The sequence below is a fragment of the Lissotriton helveticus genome, chromosome 11 (assembly GCF_964261635.1).
Source record: "Lissotriton helveticus chromosome 11, aLisHel1.1, whole genome shotgun sequence".
NCBI lineage: Eukaryota > Metazoa > Chordata > Amphibia > Caudata > Salamandridae > Lissotriton > Lissotriton helveticus.
The window spans coordinates 1062657573-1062685268 of record NC_136072.1 but is presented as its reverse complement, the minus strand read 5'-3'; the positions used below and the strand labels follow the sequence as shown (position 1 = coordinate 1062685268).

General features: G+C 44.1%; 1 protein-coding gene across 2 annotated transcripts in view; it reads left to right on the top strand.

Annotated features, from left to right (window-relative positions):
• Positions 1-27696, top strand: part of MPHOSPH9 (M-phase phosphoprotein 9) — a 584582-nt gene that overhangs the window by 321846 nt on the left and 235040 nt on the right. For both annotated transcript variants that reach the window (XM_078667592.1, XM_078667591.1), the window contains exon 11: positions 17761-17919. In XM_078667592.1, the coding sequence (XP_078523718.1) occupies positions 17761-17919 (159 nt within the window). The remainder of the gene's footprint in view (positions 1-17760; positions 17920-27696) is intronic.

The window sequence follows — 27696 nt, the reverse complement described above, 5'->3', positions numbered from 1 at the left end:
ACACGCTCATGTGCGTGTTCCCCCGCTTGAGGCCCAGATGCAGGCCTGTTTGATGTTAGCAGGCGCGTGTTCCCCGCTTGAGGCCCTGCTGCAGCCCTGGTTGATGTTAGCAGGCGCGTGTAATTAGTGTACTGATCCGCCGCCTGAGCCCGGCGGGAGCCCTGGTTGATGGTAGCAGGCGCGTCTAATTTCGTTGAATGAGAGAGTTCAGTAACAGCGCGCAGGAGAGGCTGCAGTAATGTTACTTACTAGGCCTCCAGCTGAACGCGTTTTTCATGCCCCAGCACACGCCCACAGCAGACGATCTTCTGATTAATGTACTACCCACATGGCATGAAGGGCGGAACGTAGCACACGCCCCCAGCATTTCTCACGCTCCCAGCGTGCCCCTTGATGCAGCGCAATTGCGTTCACATGGCATGAAGGCCGGACACACGCCCCAGCGTTTCTCAGGCCCCCAGCGTGCCCCTTGATGCTGCGCAGCAACGTAATTGGCGCTTGTATGTACGACTCACATGGCATGAAGGGCGGACACAAGCCCCCAGCGTTTGTCAAGCCCCCACGTTTGTCACGCCCCCAGCGTTTGTCACGCCCCCCAACACACGCCCACAGCCCACGATGTGATGGGCGTACCACACGCCCCCAACGTTAGTCACGCCCCCAGCACAACGTAGACACGCCCACAAGAGACTACTTTTCTGGCACGGTTCTTTTACCTTTTAAATGTATATGGTGTCCTACGGTACAATTGTATGTCTTGCACTGTATGATTGTGATGAACACCACTGTTTCTTGAAAAGTTAATAAAAAATTTTTTTTTAAAAATGTATATGGTGGCCTTCTGCTGCAACTGCCCTTTCCAACGCTGTATTTGGGTGTTGTGATTGGTGCTGTGGTTACTGAGATTACCCGCCTCAAAGGTTTGGGCTCTCTCTTTATAATAGTAGTATGGATATATATATATATATTCACTGAAAAAACCATAGGTTTCACACCAGTTATAGTTAGGAATTAGCATTTAAAAAACGCATTAAATTCACTGAAAAAAACCATAGGTTTTACACCAGTTATAGTTAGCTGGAAGTTTTACTCGCATAAAACCATTGAAATTCCCACGTTATAGTTAGTTGGACTCACTATAACTTGCGCGTGCAATGCACTGCTGATGACGTCACATATTACATCACTCATGACATGGTCAGTGACATCACTCATGACATCACTGATGACACCATCCAGTGAATGTGTGTCTTTCTGAAAAATAAACATTAGTGAGTAATGTTTAGATATTTAAATATATGTATTAATGTTTCACTTTGTGTATAAGTGGCTGCATGGGTTGGTGAGTAGCTACATTTGTAGGTATATGGGTTATTAGATGTTTTTCTTAGTATCAGTATAAGTGTTTGTATGGTTTGGTGGGGGTATTACTTAGCACATAGAAGCATGAATGACTGACTCTCTGTTTGTATGTGTTTTCAATACAGCACATGTGCAGGACTGTATGGGGGGATGAGTGTGTATATGTGTATGTTAGTGAGTGAATGACTGTCTCACTAGTGTCTTTATCAGTAACTACATATGTTTTAATGTAGTGTATGTGAATATTGATGTATATAAGTGAGTATATGTGAGAGTGAGGGATTGTAAGAGTTCCTGTTTAAATTAGTATGTGTTTCTATAAGTGATTGTTTAAGAGAGTAAGTATGTGTAAGTTTCCTTAAAAGTAAAGTGGTAGTGTGTGTATAACTGTATATGCAAATAAATGGATGTTTAATAGTTTATTTGCATGTGTGAGTATGTGTGACAGTATCTTCTGGATGACTGTCGGTGTGTAACAGGATGTATAGGTGTATCACTACATATGATGAGTGAGTATATGTATGAGTGAGTGACTACATAGAACTGTTGGTGAATGAGTGGATGTGTTTATAGATGGTGGAATTACTGAATTGGTTGTTGTAACTGGTATGGGTAACTGGTATGGGTATCTCCATTTCTTTTGAAAATTGTAGTTTCTATTTTTGAATATGTGTTTCAAGGGTTACATTACAGTGAAAGGAGGTCTGTCACTCTGTCACAAGGATGGTGTCATCAGTGATGTCATGAGTGATGTCACTGACCATGTCATGAGTGATGTAATATGTGACGTCATCAGCAGTGCATTGCACGCGCAAGTTATAGTGAGTCCAACTAACTATAACGTGGGAATTTCAATGGTTTTATGCGAGTAAAACTTCCAGCTAACTATAACTGGTGTAAAACCTATGGTTTTTTCAGTGAATTTAATAGGTTTTTTAAATGCTAATTCCTAACTATAACTGGTGTGAAACCAATGGTTTTTTCAGTGAATTTCAATGGTTTTTTAATAGCAAATCTTTATAGGTATAAAAAATAATACATTTTAAAACGAATTTTATATTGTATAATTATGTCAATTTTTTAATTTATTTTTTTATTTTTAACTTGGGGCGAGCCCTGGGGCGCATACCGGGGAGCGTCCCGTTAGCGCTATTCTGGCGAACGAAAACAACATCGTGACGTATCGCGTAGACGCGTGATGCGTCATATGACGCACAGTGTAAGCGCACCCGGAAGCACGCGTGCGCATACGATCTCGGCGCGTACCGGGTACCGCCCCGTTAGCGCTATTCTCGCTAACGAAAACAACATCGTGACGTATCGCGTAGACGCGTGATGCGTCATATGACGCACAGCGTAAGCGCACCTGGAAGCACGCGTGCGCATACGATCGCGGAATGTCTCGACGCGCTTACGCCGCGCGCCCCGGGGCGCGCCCTGGAGCGCGACCACGGGCGCGCCCCGGGGCACGTAGCGTAAGCGCGTCGGGTCATGTGATCAGAAAATAACACTTTCTATTGGTGCAGAACAGTTTTGGTTTCCAAATGAGTAAAGCCTGGGTCTTGTGATCTGAAAATAACACTTCTGATTGGTTCAGGACAGTTGTTTTTCCCAAATGAGTAAAACCTAGGTCTTGTGACCTGAAAATAACACTTCTGATTGGTTAAGGACAGTTTTTTTTCCCAAATGATGAAAAACCCCACCTTTCTTCCTTATTCTATACCCCATACAAGCCAAAAGAACACATTGTATGGGAGTTTTTTTCACTCCCAGAGGGCAAGAAAAAAGTGAATGCGGCCAAGGTAACTTGCCTAATCTGTGGCGAACAACTCTCAAGGGGCAATCCAGACAAAAAATATTCATTTGGTAATAATACCATGATTCGACATATGACCCGGAAGCATCCTAACAACTATTCTCAAGCAGAGATCAGGGAACTGGCCAGTCACCTCCCCCAGTGTTCAAGGACCAGCTCCAAAAGAAAGCAACCCACTCCATCGGGACCAGATACAACGTAGACGATGCCTTGCATTCAGCCACGATTTGCAGATTTTAGAATCACATGTATTGCATGTGGCAAGCTCATCGCCTATGGTGAACAGAGCATGAAGCTCGTCGTCCTTGCTGGTGACAATCACAAATGCCCCAAAAAACAGTAATTTTTTCCGTTTCTTGTTTTTTGCTCCTGTTGAGCCATTTACAATTCCCTGTTTTTTGTTTCTCCCCATAAAAAATACAAAAAAATATAAAACTGTTTTGAAAAGCCAAAAAAAGTACAAAATGTTCAAAAAAACATTAAAAAAAATATAAAACAACAAAAAGAAGAAAAAACCCAGTTCTTTTTAGAACTACCTTTCATTTATAAAAATAAACCTATATTTTTAATGAATCACTGTCAAATTTTTTTTCTTAGGGTACGCGTACCGGGGCGCGCCCCCCCAAAAAATAAAAGAAAAAAAATTTAATGAAGGAGTTACCATGAGGGAAGAACACAAAGAGAGTAATGTTAAGAGAAAGAGAGCTACAGGATGACCACAGAGGGATTGTTTTCAATTATTTTTTTATATATTATATTATTAAATAGTATATTTATAAATATATTAAATTATTATTTTCACTATTTTTCACCAAAGTACGCTCCCCGGTGCGCGTACCGGGCGCTCCCCCCGCGAAAATCGAAAAAAAATTAATATTTTTTTTTTTACCCGAGGGACCCTTTTATGGCCCCCACATCAAACCTAGGGGGTCAGGGGGGGTCTACCCTGCCCCCTTTTGATTATTTCCCCCTTTGTTTTTACCACCTCTTGTGTCTCGATCTTACCGAGACACAAGATGGCGGCCGCTCCGGACTGTTTCGAATGTTTACAGACACCCGAGAGCCAATCAGCTTTCCGTGCGCAAGTCGCGTGGCGCGCCCGGAACGCTCCCCGGTGCGCGTACCGGGGCGCGGCTATAGATATATACATTTTTTTGAACCTAAATTACTCAAAATCCTCTGGAGCACATATCTTGAGACATAGCAAAGGCACAGCGGGCTACCAGTCCCTACAATTTTGCCAAGTTTGGTAAAAATCCATTCAGCCGTTCGAGCTAAAAGTGCGACCGACCGCCCTATGGAAATTAACATGGGGAAAACACGTTTTGGGACCCCCTTTTATCTCGGCCCCCGCTTGACGAATCCCCCCCAAACTTTCAGGGAAGGACCGGAGCGCCGCGAAGCAAAGTTGCTGAAAATTTCAGGCAGATTCCTCCACCGGCGCCAAAGTTATTCCAAATAGAATGTTACGATTTCCCTATGTAAATCAATCCTAACTATAACTACCTACTGGCGACCGCCAGTAGGTAATATATATTCACTGAAAAAAACGTAGGTTTTACACACGTTTTTTTAAATGTGTAAAACCTACGGTTTTTTCAGTGAATTTCAAAGGTTTTTTAAATGCTAATTCCTAACTATAACGTGGCTGTAACCTATGGTTTTTTCAGTGAATTTCAATGGTTTTGTAAATGAAAATTTTTTAATGTAATAATTGTTATATTTTTTATACTGATTTACTATATTATTATACATTTTTTTATTTTTAGATATATTATTTTTTAAATTACATTACATATTTTTAATATAAATTGATAAAAAATGTTTGTACACCTCTCTGCAACACAGCCCCCTGACGCGTTTGCAGAGGGGGGAACTAATTCCCCTTGCATACTGGGGGTCCCTGGGGGCCAACTAGCCCACCAGGAACCTCCAGTATTTCCCCGGGGCTGCATTGCAGAGAGGTGTAATGAGGCCACACCCTTTTTTACACCACTCTGCAGCGCAGTCCACGGGCGCGTTTGCAGAGGGGGAACTAATTCCCTGGGAGGCAACTAGCCCACCAGGAGCCTCCAGTATGCGCCAGGGGCCTGCGTTGCTTTGCCCCGGAGGGCGGCGGTCCCCGGGGCAGTGTGGGGGGGATTGGGCACCCCCCACACTTCTTTATCACTATGCCCCCACAATTTGGTCTCCCTGGGGGGTAATTTTTAAATAAACATACCGTTTTTTTTTATAAAAACATTTTTGGCCTTGGGGGTCCTTGTGGGACCCCATGAGCAGGCCTAGGGGGTCAGGGTGCTTCTACCCTGCCCCCTTTTTGAGTTCTACACTTTTTTTTCTGCTTTCTTGTGCCTCAGTCTACTGAGGCACAAGATGGCTGCTATCCATTTCTGTTTTGGAGTGTTGACAGACAGTGGCAGCCAATCAGCATGAAGCTCGTGCACGGCAAGGTGCGCGCACGGTGCGCGCTTATAGATATATAATTGATTTCAACTTTAATTTTCTCAGGAACTACTGGAGGGATTTACACTATTTAACCAAAAGCGTGATCTGCGTACCAGACTCTACCATTTTGCCAAGTTTGGTGTAATTCCGTTTAGCGGTTCGGGCTGTAGCCGTGTCTAAAGGTTCTATGGAAATTAACATGGGGAAAACACGTTTTGGGACCCCCCTTTTTTCTCGGCCCTTGCTTGACGAATCTACCCGAGACTTTCAGGGAAGGAGCGCAGCGGAGCTGGCCAAAAGTTTGGAAAATTACAAGCAAATTCCTCAACCGGCGCCAAAGTTTTTCCCAATAGAATGTTGCGGATTTCCTATGGAAACTAGGTCCTAACTATAACTACCTACTGGAGACCGCCAGTAGGTAATATATATATATATATATATATATATATATATATACACACATATATGTATACATATATTACACAAAATACTTATCTTTAATACTTACCAAAATACTTACATTTTAAAGTATTTTTTTTTAAAACTGTTTCCTAAACTTACTTTGCTAAAAAAAAAATCCACTCTACAAAACCTTATAAAATACAGCCAGCCACCGTTTTTTCAATAGTAATACATATTTCATATACAATCCAAGAGTGCCATCTACTGGCCAGAGGTAGTTGTTAATTCATTAGTGGTTAAAAGACTCGTGATTCAGGTTCAGTCGTTGTTAAGGAGTCGTGGTTCAGGCACTTCGTTGTGAATGAGTCGTTGTAAAGGTAGTTTCCCTATCAGTGCACCTGAATACACAGAAATCTGTATGTATGTACATATAAATAATGTCTTGACCTATACATGGAGGAGATGACGAGTTCTGTCTCCCCAAGACAGAGTATTCAGTGTAAAATCGCCATGCCCACTTCCTGATTTTTGTACAACATCCCTGAATGAGGGGAGAGGAAGCTGAGGTTTTGTGAAAAAGAAGGATAAAAATAATGGACGAAGCGATTGGCCGCGTGGCGATCGGAGGTTTGGAGAGGGACAGGCTGAGGCAGAGAGGGAACGAAATAGAGAAGTACACCGGGACAAATAGGGAACGATAGGTATATGCTGCTGCGAAACAGAGCCAGAAGCAGGAAGGACGGACGGACGGACGGATGGATGGATGGGTGGATGCATGGATGGATGGATGGATGGATGGATTTAGGAAGGGAGCGACTGGGAAAGAGGAGATAAAATATGCAGAGAGGAGATCCGTGATCCAGCTTGCACGTGCTATAGGTGATTCCATGAAGTCAGTCAGCTTAGCAGCTGTGACGCTGACCCACACGTCCCCTTGCGCTGCTTTAAAAGCTAAGCTGTTTGTGGTTCAACATTTGTTTGTGGTTTGACGTTTTAAGAAATGTTCCTATAGGTTATGAACAGGGCTTTAAGTGGGATGAACATACTGGGGGGAGTCTCAAAGGGGCGTGGCCAGTGCAATTAAGGACGTGGCTTAAAAACACATACTTTAAAAATCTGTGCTTAGCATAGTGCCGCCCGACATATTTTGCTGTTTCTGTCATTGCAACCATATGTATATATGTCAGGACTATTGGCTTTGTCAATGGTTGTTAGTTGCATAAGATAATTAAGCAGCAACTATGACTTGTATATAATATTGAACAAGCATTTGCAATGCAACAGGTCTCGCATTTACGCGAGTTTGAGCTATTGGCATTGTAAATGAAAATGCCTTTTATTTACGTTTTGGTTTTTGAAACCTAAATAAAACGCATTGTTATTTACAATCGCAGTAGCTTAAACTCATGTAAATGCTAGGCCTATTGCATTGCAAATGCTTGTTTAACTTACTATGCTCTAATGGTGTATACATATTGGCCTCAAATTCTTGCATGATAGCATGGAGTCAATTATAAAAAAAAACAATATTTTGTATTTTCTGTTTTTAGAAAATAAATGCAGACAGGAAACCCATTGTTATGTCTACATTTACATCTAAAAATCAGTAAAAACAGAAAACTGGGAGCTTTACTTATTGGGCTCCAGCTGTGGCATGCAGTGATCTCCAGTGCTCATTCTGTTCACAGCCAGAGGATCATGGCGGCGGTATTCACTTTCAAGAGCTACAGTGGATGGAAATTTCTGACTTAGATTGTCACTGTGGCACAGAGGTCTCAATTCACTGCAGAGGTGTACAGACCACCTCAAATAAAAAGGTAAAGTATGAATTAACAGAAGCGATCAGCTTATATCTATAAACAGTAGATGTTAACATTGACCCGTTAACTGTTTAGGTTTAAAGTTGTCCCCACATTTGGAAAGAAGCAGCCATTGAAAAGTACATTTTCTATTAGCATGTTACAGCCCCATTATATCATACTTCCCAGGTGACCTATCACTCTTCTTTTGTATACTTGATCTAGACAATCTTTGTTCAGTGAGGAACTGTTCCTGGATAAAGGTGTCTTGGTCAAGAGAGCAGGACATGACTCTGGCAGCCCATCAGTTTGTGTTGGTGTGCAGCATTGGCCATGCCTTTGAATATTCAGATATTGATCCTCTCACATCACAGGCTAATCTGCGGGAATTGGCTTTGTCCATGCAGGGGGGCATTAAAAGATCATTTCAGCTCCATTAAAGTTTGTGATTTCAAAGCAGACACCTTAGCACTTCCATTTGGAATAGTTTCTGCAAGGGGGCAGCATAGAAAGAAGGAGTGAGGGGTGCACATGTGACTGCTACCAAACCCTGTGAAGCACCCTGCAACCTTTGGGGCAACATACATAGAGGAGATTGTCAAATGTGCTCCTCGAATACCAAAGCACTGATCGTACGTCCATACACTTAGTGGAGCAAGTCATGGAAGACTGTACAAATGTACATTAGGAGAGCCGAAAGGTAGTCTCCCTCGTGGGGTGCAGGTAAAAAGGCTTGTACCCAACTTCTATTTTCTTTACCACTGTGTTTTACCGGATTTTTAAAAACATACAAGGGACATCTTGTTAATACAATAGTTTCCAATTTTCTCTTGCATCACATTCTGCAGTATACAGGTCTTTTTTTCCTCAGCTTATTATCAACCGATTCTTCTCTTCCTCCCCCGCAAACTTTTCTTTTACCTACTCGTCTGTTGAATGGTCTACATCCAAACTGGACCTCCCCCTTCAGTAGCGAGTAGACTAGATCTCTGTTTGCATGTCCTGACTCAGACCTCAAGGAGGTCGTTTTGGGTTTGCCTGGGATGTTGTCTGCGACCTCTGGCGTGCTTTTTGCCACCCCTGGCACTGAGTTTGCGACCCCTGCCTCAGAGGTGGCGAAAGCAGTGCCAAGAACCGAATGTAAAAGAGTGTTCTGATGGACACTGTTTAAATTCAGCAGTTAGTAAGTGCATTTTCAGTTAAAAATACATAACTTCAGTAGAGCAATGTGCACTTTTTCAAATATAAAATTGAAACAAAAAATTAAAAATACACCTTTTTAAAACTCGTTGACATGTTTGATTCAAAATTGTTTGAACAGAACTGCCATGTTTTTCTTCCGAAAGTGTAATAGTTCTGTATAAGTAATCATAAATTAAAATGTATCAAAAATGACAATGAGTAAATCAAACCAATAACATATATTATTTGCAAGATATGGTCCATACAAATTAGTACCAGTGGGCCTGACCTCTTTTAAATTAAAAAAAAAAAAAATCTCTTGTTTATCCACATATGATTTAGCGCCACATTTTCTCTTTCAGGTATACAGTAGGCTTCCGTAACTGTTTTGTCATCAAAATCACAGTCTTATGAAATTACTTCCTGGGATTCAGGGTCAAAGGTAATTTTATGTTACTCCTTGATCTCAATGACATGGTAGGAAGTATTTGATGTCACTTAGCTACCTCTAGCTATTAGGTGAATCGTCGCCCATGCCAGACCTCCCAAACCATAGTATTCTCTCCATCGACCCCAGAATCTATCAGACTTCTCGGGGCAACCTCAAGCAATGTAGACTGAGACCACCCTCTATGCCTCCGTACACTGGTCCAGCATAGCGATCCATTGCTGTTTAGTAGGTGCTTGATGTTCACCCCTCATCTTAGCAATATCTCTTTTGGCTAGGATGAACCCCAGTTTACAGAAGATGGAACATTTATTAATTTACGAGTTTATATAGCGCTGGAATCGACTCCAACTGGAGTATCTCTGCGCTTTTGGGCCGTTTTACATACACAGAGGGGATGCGTAAAGCTGAGGCTAAATCTCATTTTTAAACAACAAGGTTTTAAGGTGTCTTCTGAATTTCAGATGTTCAGTACAGAGTCTGAGAGTCTATTCCATAGTGTGGCTCCCACTACAGATAATGCTTTGCCTCCGTGTCTGTTTTTTTTGGCACGAGGTACTACCAGTAAATGGTTTGTGCTAGATGTGATCTAGAGGGGATGTAGGGCATAAATTTCTGTTCCAGGTAGGTAGGGCCTTGTCCGTTTAAGCTTTTATGAATAATACAGCATATTTTAAATGTTGCCCTTTGTCGGATGGGAAGCCAGTGTAGTTTATTTAAGAGTGGTTTTGATGCTGTTCTTGGAGGGGCATTTAGGACTAGGCGAGCCGCCGTTTTTTGGACTACCTGTAATCTAGCCAACACTCCGTTTGCGGAGAGAAGCAAGCCGTTACAGTAGTTGATTCGACTCAGGATAAGGGCCTGCACTAGAGTTTTTCTAAAAGAGTCTGGCAGCAAGGGAAAGATTTTTCGCAGCATGCTAATGATGTGGAAGCAAGAGCCTGCAATGAAGTTGCTGTGTTGTTTAAGCGACAAATCCTAATCGAGGCGGATCCCTAGGTTTTTGACGACCTGTTTAGGTTCTGGGACCGTACCAAGATCGGATGGCCACCAGTCCGGGGTCCACAATAAGTTGGCCTCTCGGAATAGCATAACTTCAGTCTTGCTAACGTTGCACTGTAGATAGTTGGTAGTCATCCACTGTGCAACGGCCTTCATGCCTGCAGAGAAGGAGTTCCTTAATTCAGCGGTGAGATCCATGTCGCCTAGGACACCCAGCAAGATGAATTGTGGTTCTATGGGGACGACCACCTTCGTGATTGCTTCTAGGGGGGCATTCTCATAGAATGTGAATGAATGTGCTCTCGCTCACCCTATATTGTAGGCACTCTGGGCATCTTGAATAGTCTGCTTCCATTATAATGAATTCTATGAAGAATTGTTAACTTAACTAATCACAGTTTGGACTTAATGGCCAACCTCCCTGTGATGCATCAAGGCCGCTTACCACTCGGTGTCTTCCATCTTGCGCCATCCTTCTCCTAGGTCTCTCTAACTTTTGTTAACATATCAGGTTTATTGTTCATTATTGTGCAGTGTATTTGTCAGATCGCCTTTCTAGTCATTCCAACCCGAGTACCCGTCTCTCTAGTGGTCTTCTCTCAGTTTATATTCTCTGCATGCAATGCGTGTTGTAGTTGGATGTATTTATATCTTTGTGTCGGATACAAGTCCTATTCGAGCTGCAACATTTTGAAAGATTTCAGCCCACTTGCATCCATTACATCTCTCATAATGGATATTCCTATGGTGTCCCATCCTCTGAACCCAGGGAGCTTCCTCACTTCCTTTAGCATAGAAGCTTTCCACAGTGGTGTTTTCTATGTCATGTGACTGTGCCACCCTAGGCCCCTGTTAGCCTTGTCCTAGCCTTCCAACATTGCCTGGGTTGGGCATGGTAGGCAACGTCTACTTTTCTTGCTTAAATGGTTGTGTTTGTATGAGCTGTCTTCCATCCCCTGCCTCTCTATTCTCTTTGCAGAGACTGTTCTCGAGGCGAAACTCCATTCATTTATCTTCTACATTTGCTAGGACCACCAGTAGGCCCTTACGTAAAGCAGTGCAATACCTCCATTAAATACAGATTGTTGCTCAGTCTGTAAGGTTATCCCAGGTGTGCCCCAACCCATAGAAGGTTATGCACAATCCTTTCTATTCTATCAAACTTTGCCTCCGGCACAGGTGGGGTGTTTTGTAGGACATATAACAAGTTTGGGAGCGCAACCATTTTAAATATTGCCGTGTTCCCCAACAAAGACAGTAGCAATCGTTTCCACTTTACTGCTCCACCTGGTATTCCCGGATGACTGTCTATAAATTGCGTTCCAGGAAGAGTGTGTTGTTCTGTGTTATTTCAATCTCTAGGTATCAAAACCCATTGCTTGAGAATAAGGTAGGAGTGGCATAGGTTCCCCTTTTGCTTACAGCGTACAACACTGATTTTCCACAATTGATCCTAAGCCCTGAGTAGCGTTGGAAGAGTTGAAATATTTATAGGGCGCCAAAATGGCCATCTCCTGGACTCAGAAATAAAGCAGAATATCTCTTGCTTCAAGCAGAATTTCCTTTCCCCCACGACCTTGAGGAATCCTGTCATGCCCGTCCTCAACCAGCACACCAGGGCTTCTATGCAGAGGGCAAAAAGCTGGAGCGACAGTAAGTATCCCAGTTTGGTGCCACAACTAAGGGGGAACCTGGCAATGTTGTCCCGTTGACCGTGACTGCAGCCAAAGGTGCCTTATACAACAATGCCACCTATTTGCTATAGTTAAGGCAAAACTCAATTGCCACCAGAATCAGGTAGCTCTAATCAATAGAATCAAATCTCTTCCAGCATTCAGCAACAGTATAGCTGTGCTCTTGTGTGGCGCCAGACAATTAGGTAACCTCCTAAGATTGTGCCTAGTAACACTACCCGCGGTACAAAAGGGGGTGGTGATGGACGGAGCATTTGAATCAATCAAACACTCACACCCAGTCAAAAGATCTGGGTTTAATCCATCACCGTTCTTTAGCCCACTCTGCCACCCCAGTTCAGACATGGCTATATGCAAATCAGTCTGACCCTGTGCCTCATTGGAACAGTCCAGCCCGAACTGCCAAGCCATGTCTTCCCTGGACCGGAAACAAGCTACCGAGGACCGGTTTCTGGCATTCCAGCCGTCTTCAGCCCGGCTTGCTTGAATCCAGTGGCAAAGTGAGCAAGGGACTCACGTCTGAGCATACCCTGCCACACTTATGGCGACCAAAAGCGGTACAAAAGGGGGTGGTGATGGACGGAGCATCTGAATCAATCAAACACTCACACCTAGTCAAAAGATCTGGGTTTAATCCATCACCGTTCTTTAGCCCACTCTGCCACCCCAGTTCAGACATGGCTATATGCAAATCAGTCTGACCCTGTGCCTCATGGGAACAGTCCAGCCCGAACTGCCAAGCCTTGTCTTCCCTGGACCGGAAACAAGCTACCGAGGACCGGTTTCTGGCATTCCAGCCGTCTTCAGCCCGGCTTGCTTGAATCCAGTGGCAAAGTGAGCAAGGGACTCACGTCTGAGCATACCCTGCCACACTTATGGCGGCCAAAAGCGGTACAAAAGGGGGTGGTGATGGACGGAGCATCTGAATCAATCAAACACTCACACCCAGTCAAAAGATCTGGGTTTAATCCATCACTGTTCTTTAGCCCACTCTGCCACCCCAGTTCAGACATGGCTATATGCAAATCAGTCTGACCCTGTGCCTCATGGGAACAGTCCAGCCCGAACTGCCAAGCCATGTATTCCCTGGACCGGAAACAAGCTACCGAGGACCGGTTTCTGGCATTCCAGCCGTCTTCAGCCCGGCTTGCTTGAATCCAGTGGCAAAGTGAGCAAGGGACTCACGTCTGAGCATACCCTGCCACACTTATGGCGGCCAAAAGTGGTACAAAAGGGGGGGGGGGTTCAGGAGCATCTGAATCAATCAAACACTCACATCCAGTCAAAAGATCTGGGTTTAATCCATCACCATTCTTTAGCCCACTCTGCCACCCCAGTTCAGACATGGCTATATGCAAATCAGTCTGACCCTGTGCCTCATGGGAACAGTCCAACCCGAACTGCCAAGCCATGTCTTCCCTGGACCGGAAACAAGCTACCGAGGACCGGTTTCTGGCATTCCAGCCGTCTTCAGCCGGGCTTGCTTGAATCCAGTGGCAAAGTGAGCAAGGGACTCACGTCTGAGCATACCCTGCCACACTTATGGCGGCCAAAAGCGGTACAAAAGGGGGTGGTGATGGACGGAGCATCTGAATCAATCAACCACTCACACCCAGTCAAAAGATCTGGGTTTAATCCATCACCGTTCTTTAGCCCACTCTGCCACCCCAGTTCAGACATGGCTATATGCAAATCAGTCTGACCCTGTGCCTCATGGGAACAGTCCGGCCCGACCTGCCAAGCCATGTCTTCCCTGGACCGGAAACAAGCTACCGAGGACCGGTTTCTGGCATTCCAGCCGTCTTTAGCCCGGCTTGCTTGAATCCAGTGGCAAAGTGAGCAAGGGGCTCATGTCTGAGCATACCCTGCCACACTTATGGCGGCCAAAAGCGGTACAAAAGGGGGTGGTGATGGACGGAGCATCTGAATCAATCAAACACTCACACCCAGTCTATCTGGGTTTAATCCATCACCGTTCTTTAGCCCACTCTGCCACCCCAGTTCAGACATGCCTACATGCAAATCAGTCTGACCCTGTGCTTCATGGGAACAATCCAGCCCGAACTGCCAAGCCATGTCTTCCCTGGACCGGAAACAAGCTACCGAGGACCGGTTTCTGGCATTCCAGCCGTCTTCAGCCCGGCTTGCTTGAATCCAGTGGCAAAGTGAGCAAGGGACTCACGTCTGAGCATACCCTGCCACTCTTATGGCGGCCAAAAGCGGTACAAAAGCATAAAGCCTGTTTGGTGGGGGTGATTGATACACTAATCAACTCAGAACAGTCTATTCGCCAACATTGTTGCCAGGACTTTTACTTCGGTATTGAGAAGGGAGGTGGGCCTCTAGGCACCACAGTTATTTTCAGGCTTGCCTGGCTTGGGAAGCACCACTATAGTGGCATGACGTAGATCTGGAGGATGTATCTTTCCCACATGCCTCCTTATACCTATTTAGCAAGTGAGTGCCAATAATTGGCATAGTCTTTTGTATAATAGGCAGGGAGCCATTCAGGTACGGAACAGTGGGCATGCTATTGAGTGCGTCAGCCAGCTCTGCCAGAGAAAACTTCAGGGTCGTCTTGTCCTCAGAAGTCCGAGCTGGTAGATCCAACTCCCTGAGAAAGTAAGCCACATCTTGCTCCTCTACCTGTTGCCACCCATTATACAGTGCTGCTTGGAAGCCTCTAACTCCTGTGCAGTGCCCCGGTCATTGTTGTTTGTCCACCCTTCCTGTAGTCTGATTTCCACAGCCTATCTTGAGGCCTCGTTTGCTTAACCAGACCAGTAGACTCCAGATTTCTCCCCTATCTCATATGGTTGTCTCTGTTGGGCTATATACTGTTCTTTTGCAGTCGGATGGACAGTGGTGATGTATTCTTCTCTTAGTATTGCTAAGATTCTTAAGTCTTACGCTACACCCATGTTCCTGTAAAGAGCCTCTCTTTTGCTAATCACGTTCTCTATGGGCATCACTTTTTTGACTCTGCTTCTTATACCCTGGACCTCTAAGTATTAGTTTCTTTTTCTAAGGACAGTTTTATAGGCTTCCCAGTGTTTAACCGAGAAATCCACAGTATTCTTGTTTTCTTGAAAGAAAAATTTGGATTCCATCCTTAATCCCTCCAACATATCCTTACCCTGCAATTCTCAAGCATTTAGCCATCACCCTATTGGGACATCAATACCCCTCTCATCTCTTCCCAGTAGAATTCTGAGGAGGGAATGGCCCCTGATCCTCGCCTCTTGTGTTGCTTCACTTGTCGGGGCAAACACATAATCCAGTTGAGAGAAGGATTTAGGAGAAAAAGGAGTTCTCTCTCTCTCTCTCTCTCTCTCTCTCTCTCTCTCTCTCTCTCTCTCTCTCTCTCTCTCTCTCTCTCTCTCTTTCTCTCTTTCTCTCTTTCTCTCTTTCTCTCTTTCTCTCTTTCTCATTCTCTTTCTCATTCTCTTTCTCTCTTTCTCATTCTCTTTCTCATTCTCTTTCTCATTCTCTTTCTCATTTTCTCTCTTTCTCTCTTTCTCTCTCTTTCTCATTTTCTCTCTTTCTCATTTTCTCTTTCTCTCATTCTTATTCTCTTTCTCATTTTCTCTCTCTCTCTCTCTAGTTGGTGTTTCAGCCTCCACACGTCCGTAAGCTAGTAAGGCCCAGGGCATGTATGAATTGTGTCAAGTTAGTAGAAGTATGTGGGGTTGCAGTGCTGTGTGTGGATTTGTGATGACCCCCCCCCCCCCACTAATTGTGTCTTGTGGCATCTGACTCCTGCAATACTGGACCTATTCTGTTAAGGACACGCTGTTGAAGCATTGGCGTGGTGATGAGGGGTGTACAAACTGAGGATCAATAACATTTGCCTACCCCACCTACTTTGGATACCTACATAGCATCTGGCTGGATCCGCCCACTTCCTAGTTATTTGAAATGGGGATCTCTTTCGCATCAGTATCGCCACCCATCTTGAGCCTTTAGTGACTCCAGCGTGCACCAAGGACATGTAGGGGCCTCGCTGGAGACACCTACAATGTGATTCTTGAAAAAGTCTAGTGCCTGCTTGCGGAGGTAGTGGGCAACGATTTCTCTTATAACTCTATTGGTCAGAGCATTTACACTCAGGGAGAGAATTTTCAGTGTATTCAACCATCTTAGTCACCCTTTGGCCAAATGGCATTTCTGCAGCAGGCAGTCTCCCCAAGCAATCAATCGCCAATATCACCGGGTGTGGGATAAGGGGAGAGGTTTGGGCCTCCTTGTTCGCCCAGAGACCCCCAGCAAATATGACCACTCCCATCTCTGACTCCCATAAGGCCCCACAGCAAACACTTTCTATTAAGTTGATGTCCTTGTCATGATTCGTTGGAGCAGCACAAGTACAGAAAACAGACTCTGGTATGGCTGATTGTTGGCCTTAAATGAAGCACTGGTATACGCCAACGAAAAGAGAGCATGCATCAAGTGCAAGAAAGACATATATGAAGGTGTCATTTTATAGAACTAAAACTGTATTTTTTATAATTTGCATATCTGATGCTTACTTGTTTCTGTATTTTTGTGTATTGTTTCGTGGATCAGAAGATGGGAATTGCTTTGGTGGTGGTCTTGGACTTCCAGTGGTGATTCAGTGAACATACTCAAAAGACAGAAGGCTAAGAGCATAGGTCTCCTCTACCATAATATTACATTGTATATTAGATTTTACGGTCCTCCATTGGTCATAGGAATCAATTGTGAAGCACTGTGCCATCAATGATTCTTGCCGCGCCAAGTAAGGTTGTTAACCTGGTTAAAACAATATTAATGAATACCATCTTGATGATCTCTTAGTGGAAAATCCGTTTTATGAAGATCTATTAATGGAAATGATTATTTAAAAGTAAAAAGAATTTGAAAGAGCTAAGAAAAAGGAATTTTTATCTTCTCTAAATAATGGATCATAAATGAAAAAACGTTTTAAAACGTCTCGGAGCGCCTAAAATATTTGGAATTGAAAGACCAGGAGTTAAAAAAAAAAACAGAATAAGAAGAAAGTTTTAGATTTTAAAAAAGTGAGTGCATCGTGCCACCCTCTAAATGTCTAACAAGTCCTAGGAACTGGAAGAGCATGGACCCCTTGTCTTTGTGAGGGAGTTATTAATTATTTCCCTAAGTGTAAAACCAACGTCTGTGAGTTGTAGAATATATTTATTTTGCACTTGTAAAAAATGTTAACTATATACCCATAGAAAGCTTAAAAGCTTACAGGGTCAGGACCCTGCACTTGTTCCATTCAACTACTTTTTCTGCGAGCGAAAACGCAAATAGTTTTATCCACCTGTTCTGTGGGCAAATGTATTTCTTTGTGACCTGATGCTCTTTCTACAGAGAAACAGAAGTGCCCAACCAACACACACACACAGGTCTTATAAATTTCAGTACCTTAATGTTGCACTAAATGAAGACCTGAAGAAAAGAAATGTTAACTGGTAAGCAAATAATTTTAGCATGTGTTTTGCTATTTTAGCAGATCTGATTTTTGCTTTCCCAACCCCATTGGTTTTGATTTTGGTGGCAACATGATCCACATGTTTGAAATTGCATTCTAAGGCACAAATGTAAAGTTTAATTTGTTTCCTGCAGGATTAGAGAGAATCTTCGCGAAAAACATGCCAGGCACATATCTGATTTGCGTGATTACTATGAGTCAGAAATTCACAATTTAAAGCAACAGCTGGATACCTGCAGTACATTGACTGCATCTGAAGAGTTGCAGCAAAAAAATCAAAATCTTTTTAGCAGGTAAATGAAATTTAACTTGCACCATACTAATGGTAATAATTTGTTGTTTATATAGTTTTGTTACCACAGTTCTGTTTTTTAATGCAACAGTTTTAACGCCACCCTGTTTAATTTCACTCAGTTACTAACCTTAGAAGGATGATAGGCTGGTACTCTCCCTTTTAATCCTAAATTGTGACCTACTGGTGGTGATAGTTTGTCAGAGTGTCACTGATGCCCACAGGCTTTCGGGTGCTAATAGAAACACCCTAGATATTAGGAGATTAATGCTACTGTATTAACCGTATTTTGTAAAACAATTTGTTGCAAAAAAGCCCGAGAGTGAGGGAGCTGCTAATATGAACCTGGAGAGAGTTCTCTTATTTTTTAGTGAATAGGAAAAGGAGCGCCGACTTTACCTGCAGCCACTTGATCCATGAGACAGTTAGTTTGTTATTGGAGGCTGAGCGAGTTAGGTAGGGTGTGGTCCATCACCTGAATTACTTCCTTGGGTGTAAAGAGTTTGCATTTGTGACTGCTTGATCGGTAAAGCAGAGAGCCTTGTAGAAAACCTATTGATAAATGGGCAGCCAGTGTAGATTTGCAAGATGAGATGAAGTAGACTTGTGGGGGAAGATTGTGAAGCAAGTGAGCAGTTGATTTCTGCTCGGTTTGAAGATATTGTAGTAAGTACTGAAGTATTAACTGGAGTTCCTATAATCCAGCGGGGGAAGAGAAAGAGGGCTTGAATTACTTTTTTGCGTGACGTAGTAGGAAACAAAGGGAGCACTTCTCGCAGTATTCTTTGAAACTGAAAGCAAATAGCGGCTACATGACTAATTTGGATGGGGAAATAGCTTTTTGTCAAAGAAACTGGAAGTTTTGTTCAGAATATACTGTCCTGGGTCCAAGTGCAGTCGACCATGATGACAGTGACTAGCTGAGGGTATCCGTTCCAAATTTAACAACTTTGGCCGTGTGACTTTTAAGTTTAAGGAAGTTTACATGATTTCTCTTGGCTACAGCTTCCATACAGTTATTGATATATTTTTGAGTTTGCAGAATATTTTTTATAAATTAGCACAATAATCGCATGTCTATGGAATGGCAAACAATGTTGCAGCCATAAAGAACGGACAAGTGGAAAGAATGGTGTGCTGTCAGTTCGATGTGATTATGTGGCTTATACACCCTATAAGTAATATTCAAAATTGGTGCTGCAGAGGGACCTTTGACAGGTTTGCAAAACCGAACTGAATTCTTGAAGCTATTTTACATAAAACTTTAATGGCGAAAAATATTCCAAGGAAATCTCTGTTGTCTTGTGAAATCTGCTAAAAAGTAAATTTGTAGTTTTAGCTTTCCCTTGCACTGATTTTGCAGATGTATGATCCTTGTAGAATGAGAATAGCTTTAAAGAGTTAAAACACCGACATATTCTTGTAGAAGGAGAATAGCTTTAAAGAGTTATAAGCAATAGCAATGGAGCGCACACCGCTAGCCCCTCCTCCGGATCGCCCCTCGGGAATCTGGTACATGGAGTTCTTGAGTGGTTCACCCCAGTGGGTGCAAGTCGGTACTTGTAGAACTGATGATCTCTACACCCGATACATGTCCCGGGTTTTTGGATATCGCCCGAGACATGGCTCGGGTTTCGGGATAACTTCCCTCATCAGTAGAGAAAATAGTTAGGGGTGGAAGAGAAGGCAGCCAAACAACTGTCAAAAGCCTCGATGCCCGAACCGGCACGCAGGTGCGTCATCCAGGAGCCCGTCGGCTCAAAGCTCAAGGGAGCCAATTTGTATAAGCAATAGCAATGGAGCGCACACCGCTAGCCCCTCCTCCGGATCGCCCCTCGGGAATCTGGTACATGGAGTTCTTGAGTGGTTCACCCCAGTGGGTGCAAGTCGGTACTTGTAGAACTGATGATCTCTAGACCCGATACATGACCCGGGTTTTTGGATATCGCCCGAGACATGGCTCGGGTTTCGGGATAACTTCCCTCATCAGTAGAGAAAATAGTTAGGGGTGGAAGAGAAGGCCGCCAAACAACTGTCAAAGGCCTCGATGCCCAAACCGGCACGCAGGTGCGTCGTCCAGGAGCCCGTCGGCTCAAAGCTCAAGGGAGCCAATTTGTATAAGCAATAGCAATGGAGCGCACAGAGCATGTATTTGATAGGCAGAATGATTTCAGAGGCACAGAAAAACATTAAAAATCATATATTTTTACATCTGGCAGTTCATTATATCAGTGCCATAGTTTGTGTATCTGACCAATATGTCCAGTCTCATCCATGTCTATCTGTGTTCCTACTCGATAGAAAATGATGCATTGGTCACTTACAGTATATCCTACATGTTAAGTGCTAAGTTTTTCCATCAACTTCACGGTACCCTACCAGCGCCTTGGAACGTGTAGCCTTCCTCCCAATTTGACTTACTCAGTCAATACTCTGGTTCATTATTGTGCTCTTTATAGCAAAACTGTTATGGCAGATAAGGTTTTGTGGGAATTTTTTCATTTGATGTCAAGTTTGGCAGGGATGACTATTTGCCGGCTTCGGGACTCTTTTAAAAAAGTTCTTGGAATCGTTTGTACTTTCAATTGGGTTGTGCTCTATGATGTTGCAAGTCTGTTTCTTCCTGTATGTTCTCCTGGTTTTAATTTAGCAGATGGTATTTTAAATATACTTAAACATTGTTTCAGAAGTTTAGCTGTGCTGCAATTGTAATGTGATGGTTGATGTGGGAGCTTGTGCGCAGTGGCTGCTGGTGACATTTCAAATTGGTGGAGCTTTAAAGTTTGGTATGACTTTTGTGTAGTGATCGACATGGGCAAGATTTAATGGACAAACGTGGGGTCCAAGCTGGATTATCCTCCAGAGAAAAAAATTTAAAAAATGATTGGCATATGGTGCGTTTTAAAGCAAATGAATTTTGTGATTAATGCAAGGCTTATAAACCAGTGGGAACGTGTAGTTTTGTAATATTAAGCACATAAAAAACTGCCCTATATCTTACTGCATTAATAAGTTCAATAGTTACTGTAATGTGAAAATTGTACAATGCGACGTCAGCTTTTTAAAGTGTGTGCTTGCCCGGTGTCTTGCACTGTATGCGGCATCAACGTTGTAAGAAAATGCTCTACCCAGGGTTTGGGAAGGATCCACAGCTGCTGATTGAAATCAGTCATATAGAAGTATGTGAAGACAGGTCTTTAAGTGAGATGAAAAATGTTTTGCCTCTAAAAGGTAATACGTAAAATAAATGTCTGTGATTCCCATAGTGTGCTACCCGACCAGTATTTTGGTTTCTTTCCGAGATGTAATTGCATCCAGATAGATAACGCAACAACTGACCTACACCTAAAACTTGGCAATAAAATTAGCTTTGTCAATGGTTGTTAGCTGTTTAACATAAATGAGTAACAACAAGGATTTGTTATAAATAATTAACCTTCATAATGTTACATTTGTGAAATTTCAATAGTATTGAGTCCGGTGGAAGGAGTTTTGGCTTTGTTAGGTGGGCTTTATGTTAGATATATATATATCCTTTATTCTCTGCACATTTTGTCCATCTTCAGCCACCTCTCTTTCCTCTTCAGCACTCTTTTCAGTCTTCCCCGAATGCACTTCCTTGCATCTCCCTCACTTCACCACTCCCAAACATACACTGCATTTACTCACATTTAAGCAATGTATTTACTTTTGCTTTTGCCCTGTGAATATTTTGCCATCTGTGCACCCCCTTCAAACACATTTTCACACAATTGCAATTACGACTGGAATACATGACCCTTGTCTTGTGTGCTCTGCAGAGGCCAATCCACAGACAGGCACTTTGCTTTGGCTTCAGCTTCAGTGCTTTGAGTCAAAGCACTTCATAAACATCTGCACAGCTCAATGTATGCATGGAAAAAAATACAGAAAGAAATACAACATGATTAAGTAGCTTCCTCTGAGGGAGGCAAGATTAAGTAAAACTTGAAATGAGAGGAACTAAATAGCTGACAAGCATTTTCTTAACGTTTTTAACACACATTGTTCGTAAATCAATCCATGTGTCTTGGCATTAATGTTGTCTGGCGTGCAAGACTGCGGTAATGCAGGCTGGAGGCCCATGGTACGCACTGCTATGATCACTAATGTCCATCTTTATTTTGTAAATCAAATTTTGAAAACTGCACACAATGCTTTTCTTTTCAAAGTGTTATTTCATCAAACCGCGGGAACTTAAACTGTGCCAATATTACCATGTTATTGTTAAAATCTGCATTACATGCGCTTCATTTGGAGACTGAGCAGCATGGCCATGTGCCTGCAGGGTTGTAGTATTTGCAGTGAGGCATGCAGCTAATTTAAAGACACTTGATGGCAGACCGCATTCGAACTGCAATGCATTTATATCAAATGAGCCAACATAGCTCAGCTGGACTAGAGAGACTTTAAGGACCCCAGCATGTACATCTCTGCAGGACTCACTACTCAGGGCAAGTTTTAATGTCATACAGCAGATCACTGTCGACTGTAAGTACATTTCTCTTGCTTTGTACTTTACTCCAATATTTGCATCAACTTCACAAGGGAACAAGAACCCTGGTCTGCTAGTCTTTTGGATCCATTTCGTGGGGGAACAAATGCATCAGCTCCACCTGAGGTGTAACAGTGGGGTAGGTTAGTATGGCGAGGGGTCTCAGCACAATATGTATAACAGAAGATTAGCATTCTAACACTTACCATTACCGAGAACAAGGCACCAGATCACACATGTTTGCATCCACTCCTATGTGTGACAAATGAGAAAGGGTGGAATCTATGCCTGTGAATGACAGATTGCTGCTCTCACGCAGGGACGGAGACTTCATCGCCCAAAACTATGACGCTGAAAGCTTCACTGGCCTACAGTGTATACTGCCATAGAATAGAATGGCAAGGATTATTTATGAAGGGCTTTAGAACAGTAAGCCCTGCATCGTTAGTCACAGTTCAGAAAGTTGATTTACTGCCTGGCTACCGTCTCCTGCTTCAGAGGAGTTGGGGCAGGCCGCCTGGGACACATAGCCCAGACTTAAATACATCAATCTATACAATCCTATCTCTAAATACATCAATCTATTTAATATATGTACAGGAATGTGTAGGAATATCAGGGGGAACAGCCCCAGAGCCCTAATAGAGAATCTGCCCCATCTCTTGCTACATGTGAAGATATTTGGCAAATGGAAGAGAGGTTCATGCCAGAAACAGTTTGACATTTGTATGGAGGTTCATGTTTTTTTTTGTCCTCATAACCACCATGTAGACGTAATGCCTAAACGGATTAACGGAGATCAGCTGAAAAACTGGAAGGGACACAAGCATAGTGGGGGCCATCCATCCCTCAGCTGTCATCAGCGTTCCGGAGAGGCACGGAGTCCACCATTTACCCAGCTACGGTAAACCTTGGTCTAAGTAACAGCCAAAACGGGCCGGACTAAGACCGGGTATCGGCTGCCCCAATGGTGCATGCAACAGGGGCACCATAGCAGATCAACCATTGGACCCCGGGGGGGGAGGGAACCCCGGTCATATCAGTGGACCCATGATAATAAATGCCAGAAAGCCCTTTTGCTCTGGTTGCCCGACCTGGCCAAGTCAATGCGTGAGGTCTGCAGGACTGAAGTTTGCCAGTCCCTAAAGGTAGGAGGTGAAGAGTCCTTCCATTTCCTGCAGATCTCCCTTCTTGCTAACAGCATTGCAAAAAACACTAGGCTTTTGGCTGAACTCTGAACACCCTCCAGGACGCCAAATATCACAAGCGATAAGTCTATGATGACGGAGGCTCCCAATGATGCTGTGAGGGAATTGCCAATCTCCTCTCAGAATGTGGCTAAGCGAGGGCATTCAAAAAAATGTGTTCATCTGATGCTGCAACACGCCCGCACTTGGCACAAGACACTGAATTGCCTTCGGAGAATTTAGACAGGCTAAGAGGGGAATAATATGCCCTATGCAGGGTGAAGATGTGGTTTCTGCGCAGCCAAGAAGGCTTCACAATGTTTCACAAGAGTCCAAATGATGCCGACCAAAGATCCTGTAAATTGTGGTCCGTCAGTGAGGAGCCCCACAGTGACTCCGGCAGAACGAAGTCACCATCCGACTCATCCAGTATAAGATTATACCACTTGGATACCTCTTTTTTAGCCGGACTGAGGTCTACCAGGTTAGACACCAGTGGGCTGTGACCTCCAAGTCTGGGCTTGCTCCTATTAGCGGAAGAGGTTTTGTAAGCTTGAGTCCAGCTAGCCATTTGCAAATATTTGAACCGTGAGAGGTTAGGGCCGATCTTGGCCTGCAGGTGTTCCCATGAGAGGAGATCCCCCTCATAAAAGAGGTCTCCCCAAACTTCCAGGCCAGCCTCTCTCAGAGGAGTAGCTAGACTGTCTTCAAGCCAAGCAGGACTTTCAGGTAGCCCCCACAACGGTGACCTTTAGTTTGATTTTTTTAAAGAATTTGGGATTACCAAATTTAAAAAGAAAGCCCGAGCGATTAACACTTTCCCCGTCCAACATAGCTACAAACATTGGGCCCGCCCCAGAATCTATGGGCAATTTTTCCAGTATTAGGGGTGTCTTTCATAGATTCACATGCTTGAATATTCCCCGTCGTCGAAGTGGGAGTCCCACGGTACATAGAATAGCAGTAATATATGCATATATACATGAAAATTATCATAAATACAAATATACATACATATAATGCAGTACAATATATGAAGATTAAAAGTACCATAGAACAGAATAGGCCCATAGAAAGCCTAAGGGAGAATTCACTTTAGCAACATATCAGGGTCATTATGTATTGGTCCACATTCTAGCCAATCAGGCTGTAGCTCCCTCTAGAACCTTCTCCTCAGAAGCCCAAGTCCTCAGATTTTCTACCGCACGTCGCGTGAAGGGAGTCTCCCTGAGCTCTGCTCAGTTTTTTTCTTCAAACTAGCGGTTTTTTCTTCTCAGATGTCTTCTTCAAGGAAATCTTTGTTCAGGCCATGTCCATCTTGTGGAAAACTGCGTCTTTTTCATGAGGATCCTCACAGTAAATGTATTTAGAGGCCTCTACCCGGACCACGAGGTGAAAAACTGTAAGTACTGCCGTACTTTTCCACCTAAAACTTTAAGGGACAGAGAGGCCCGTCTCCTTCTGTGGCTACAGAAGTTGATGACTACTGACACGGTGCTCTCGGAGGCTGAGAGTGTCTCTTCTTTCCAGTCAAAAACCTCTCAGAAGCGTGGGTCGGAGACGGAGATGCCTTCTCCTTTTCTTAAGAAAAGTAGACTTGTGGAAGTCTCTATGGATGTCTCCCCACAGGATTTGTCTCCTATTATGCCTACGGGACCTGGCTCTCTGGCGTCACTGTCCAAAACCATGCCCTCGTCCTCTAAAACGGGCATTGGCTCGTCGACGCGTCCGTCGACGAAATCGACGTCGATGAAATCCGTGGATGCTGTCTCCACGTCGATGACGACATGTTCAATGTCGTCGAGAACTACGTCGACGACGTCCACCTCGTCGACGACCACCCATGAGGTGAGACCCATTTCCTCTATATTAAAGATATCGTCGACGGCCGTCAAGTCAACACCGTCGACGAAGAAACCACCGTCGATGCGTCATCCGGCGACGCACTCCTCGTCGTCGACCAAGACCACTGCATCGTCGACGGGCCGCCGTCCGTCGACGGGACCATCATCGACGACGACAACTCCGTCGACGACCACTGCACCGTCGACGACTTCGTCAACAGTTGTCGCACCGTCGACGGCCCAATCTTCGTCGACGGGACCACCTTCGTCGACGAGCAAGGCTCTAACCCCGTCGACGGCGAAAAAATCTTCGTCGACAAAGGTAAAATCACATCCGTCTACAGTTCCGGATCCAAAACCTGCATCCTCCGCCACTACGTCGACGGGCTCGTCGACGATCCATCATCCTTTAGCCACAGCTTCCACCTTCACAGTGGTCACTGCTTCCACTTTCAGAAAAGTGCCTCTTATACAGTTGAGTCCTATCAAGAGTGGTTCTACTCTTCCTGAAAAATTGTTTCAGTCTGCGGAGGAGGAGTCCAATGATGATTCAGAGGTGGAGAATAACTTTGGTCAAGCGTCTAGCCCATCCGAGCTACACATCAAGTGCCAAGATTATGATGAAGAGGAGGAAGAGAATATCGAAGATGGGACAGATCTATTTCCAGTGGACGCTTCAGAGACACCTATGGCTGAACAAATGACACAGATACCACTATCTTTGGTAATGAATCTGCAACACATGCTGGACGAGTATAATCGCAGATTCCCACTGTCTAGGCCTGTTTCTCCAGTGCCGCAACCTCCTCCACAGCCTCAAATACCTGCACCAGTTCAACCCAAGTCACCACTGCGTACTCCGCAGGATATGGATAATGAGGATCAAGACCATCACGACACAGATCACAATGATGATGACAACTGCCTTCAAGAATGGGACAGGGCTCATACACCTTCGACCCCGCCTTTAGCTTCGCCTCCTGTGGACATTGGCAGCTTCCATAACTTGATGGTCCGCGCTGCAAAGAGGTTTCACCTCACTTTGGAAGTCCAACAAACTGATGGAGCGACCAAATTCGATCCCTGCTGTCCTCCCAAGATTGGATAAAAAGTATAAAGCGCCACCGAATTCTCCGGCGTGCCTAGTGTCACAGCCTAAGGCGGATTCCGTCATTACTCAGGCAGCTCAAAAGAGGTCTCGCAATCCTGCCACACCTCTCACATCTCCCCCGATCAGGAAGGACGCAAGCTGGACTCCATAGTGAAAAAATTTACCACCATGGCAGCCACGACTGTAAGGGCGGCTAATTCCTTGGCTATTCTTGGTCGATATGACCGCCAGATGTGGTCCGAGATTGCAATGCTCATTCCACAATTTCCGGATGCCATCCGTGCGGAAGCACAAGCCATCATTCAGGAGGGAGAGATGATCTCTTCAGAGATCATTGACTGCTCTCTTGATATCTCCTCTACGGGATTCAGACAATTGGCCGGGGCTGCAGTCTTGAGGCGTCAAGGCTGGTTAAAATCTACAGCATTTCGCCCGGAGGTTCAGGCTAAAGTACTCGATCTACCATATGACGGTGAGTCGCTCTTCGGCAAACATGTCGACGATGCCCTCGAATCAATCAAAAAAGATACAGATACGGCCAAGGCTTTGGCAACCCTCCAGTTTAAAAAACGGCCATTTCGAGGAGCACGTGGTAGAGGCGGCAATTTTTTCCACTTTTCGTGGATCAAACCAATACCGCTCTTACAATGACAACCGGCAAAGGAATACTTTCCAGTCCCAAAATCGACAGGCCTCCTCCAGCCCATACCAGAGGAAAACCACATACAGAGGTGTTTCAAATGCAAAGAAACAGTGACAGTCCCAACGTCAACCTTCCACCGACTGTAAAAATTGGAGGACGAATCTGCAACTACATCTTGAATTGGTCAAACATCACCTCCGATCAATGGGTCCTGGATGTGATTTCCAAAGGACATACCCTGGAATTTACTAAATTTCCTCCCAATCGCCCTCCTTCTGGTCCCTCCCCTCCCCATTTCGAGGAACTATTGGCTCAAGTCAAATTAATGATCAGAAAAGGTGCTATCGAGGTAGTACCACAACACCAGCGAGGCAAGGGTTTTTACTCCCGCTTCTTTTTAGTCAAGAAAAAGTCAGGAGAATGGCGCCCCATTTTGGACTTAGGGACCCTAAACCAATTCATCACTTCAAAAACTTTTCA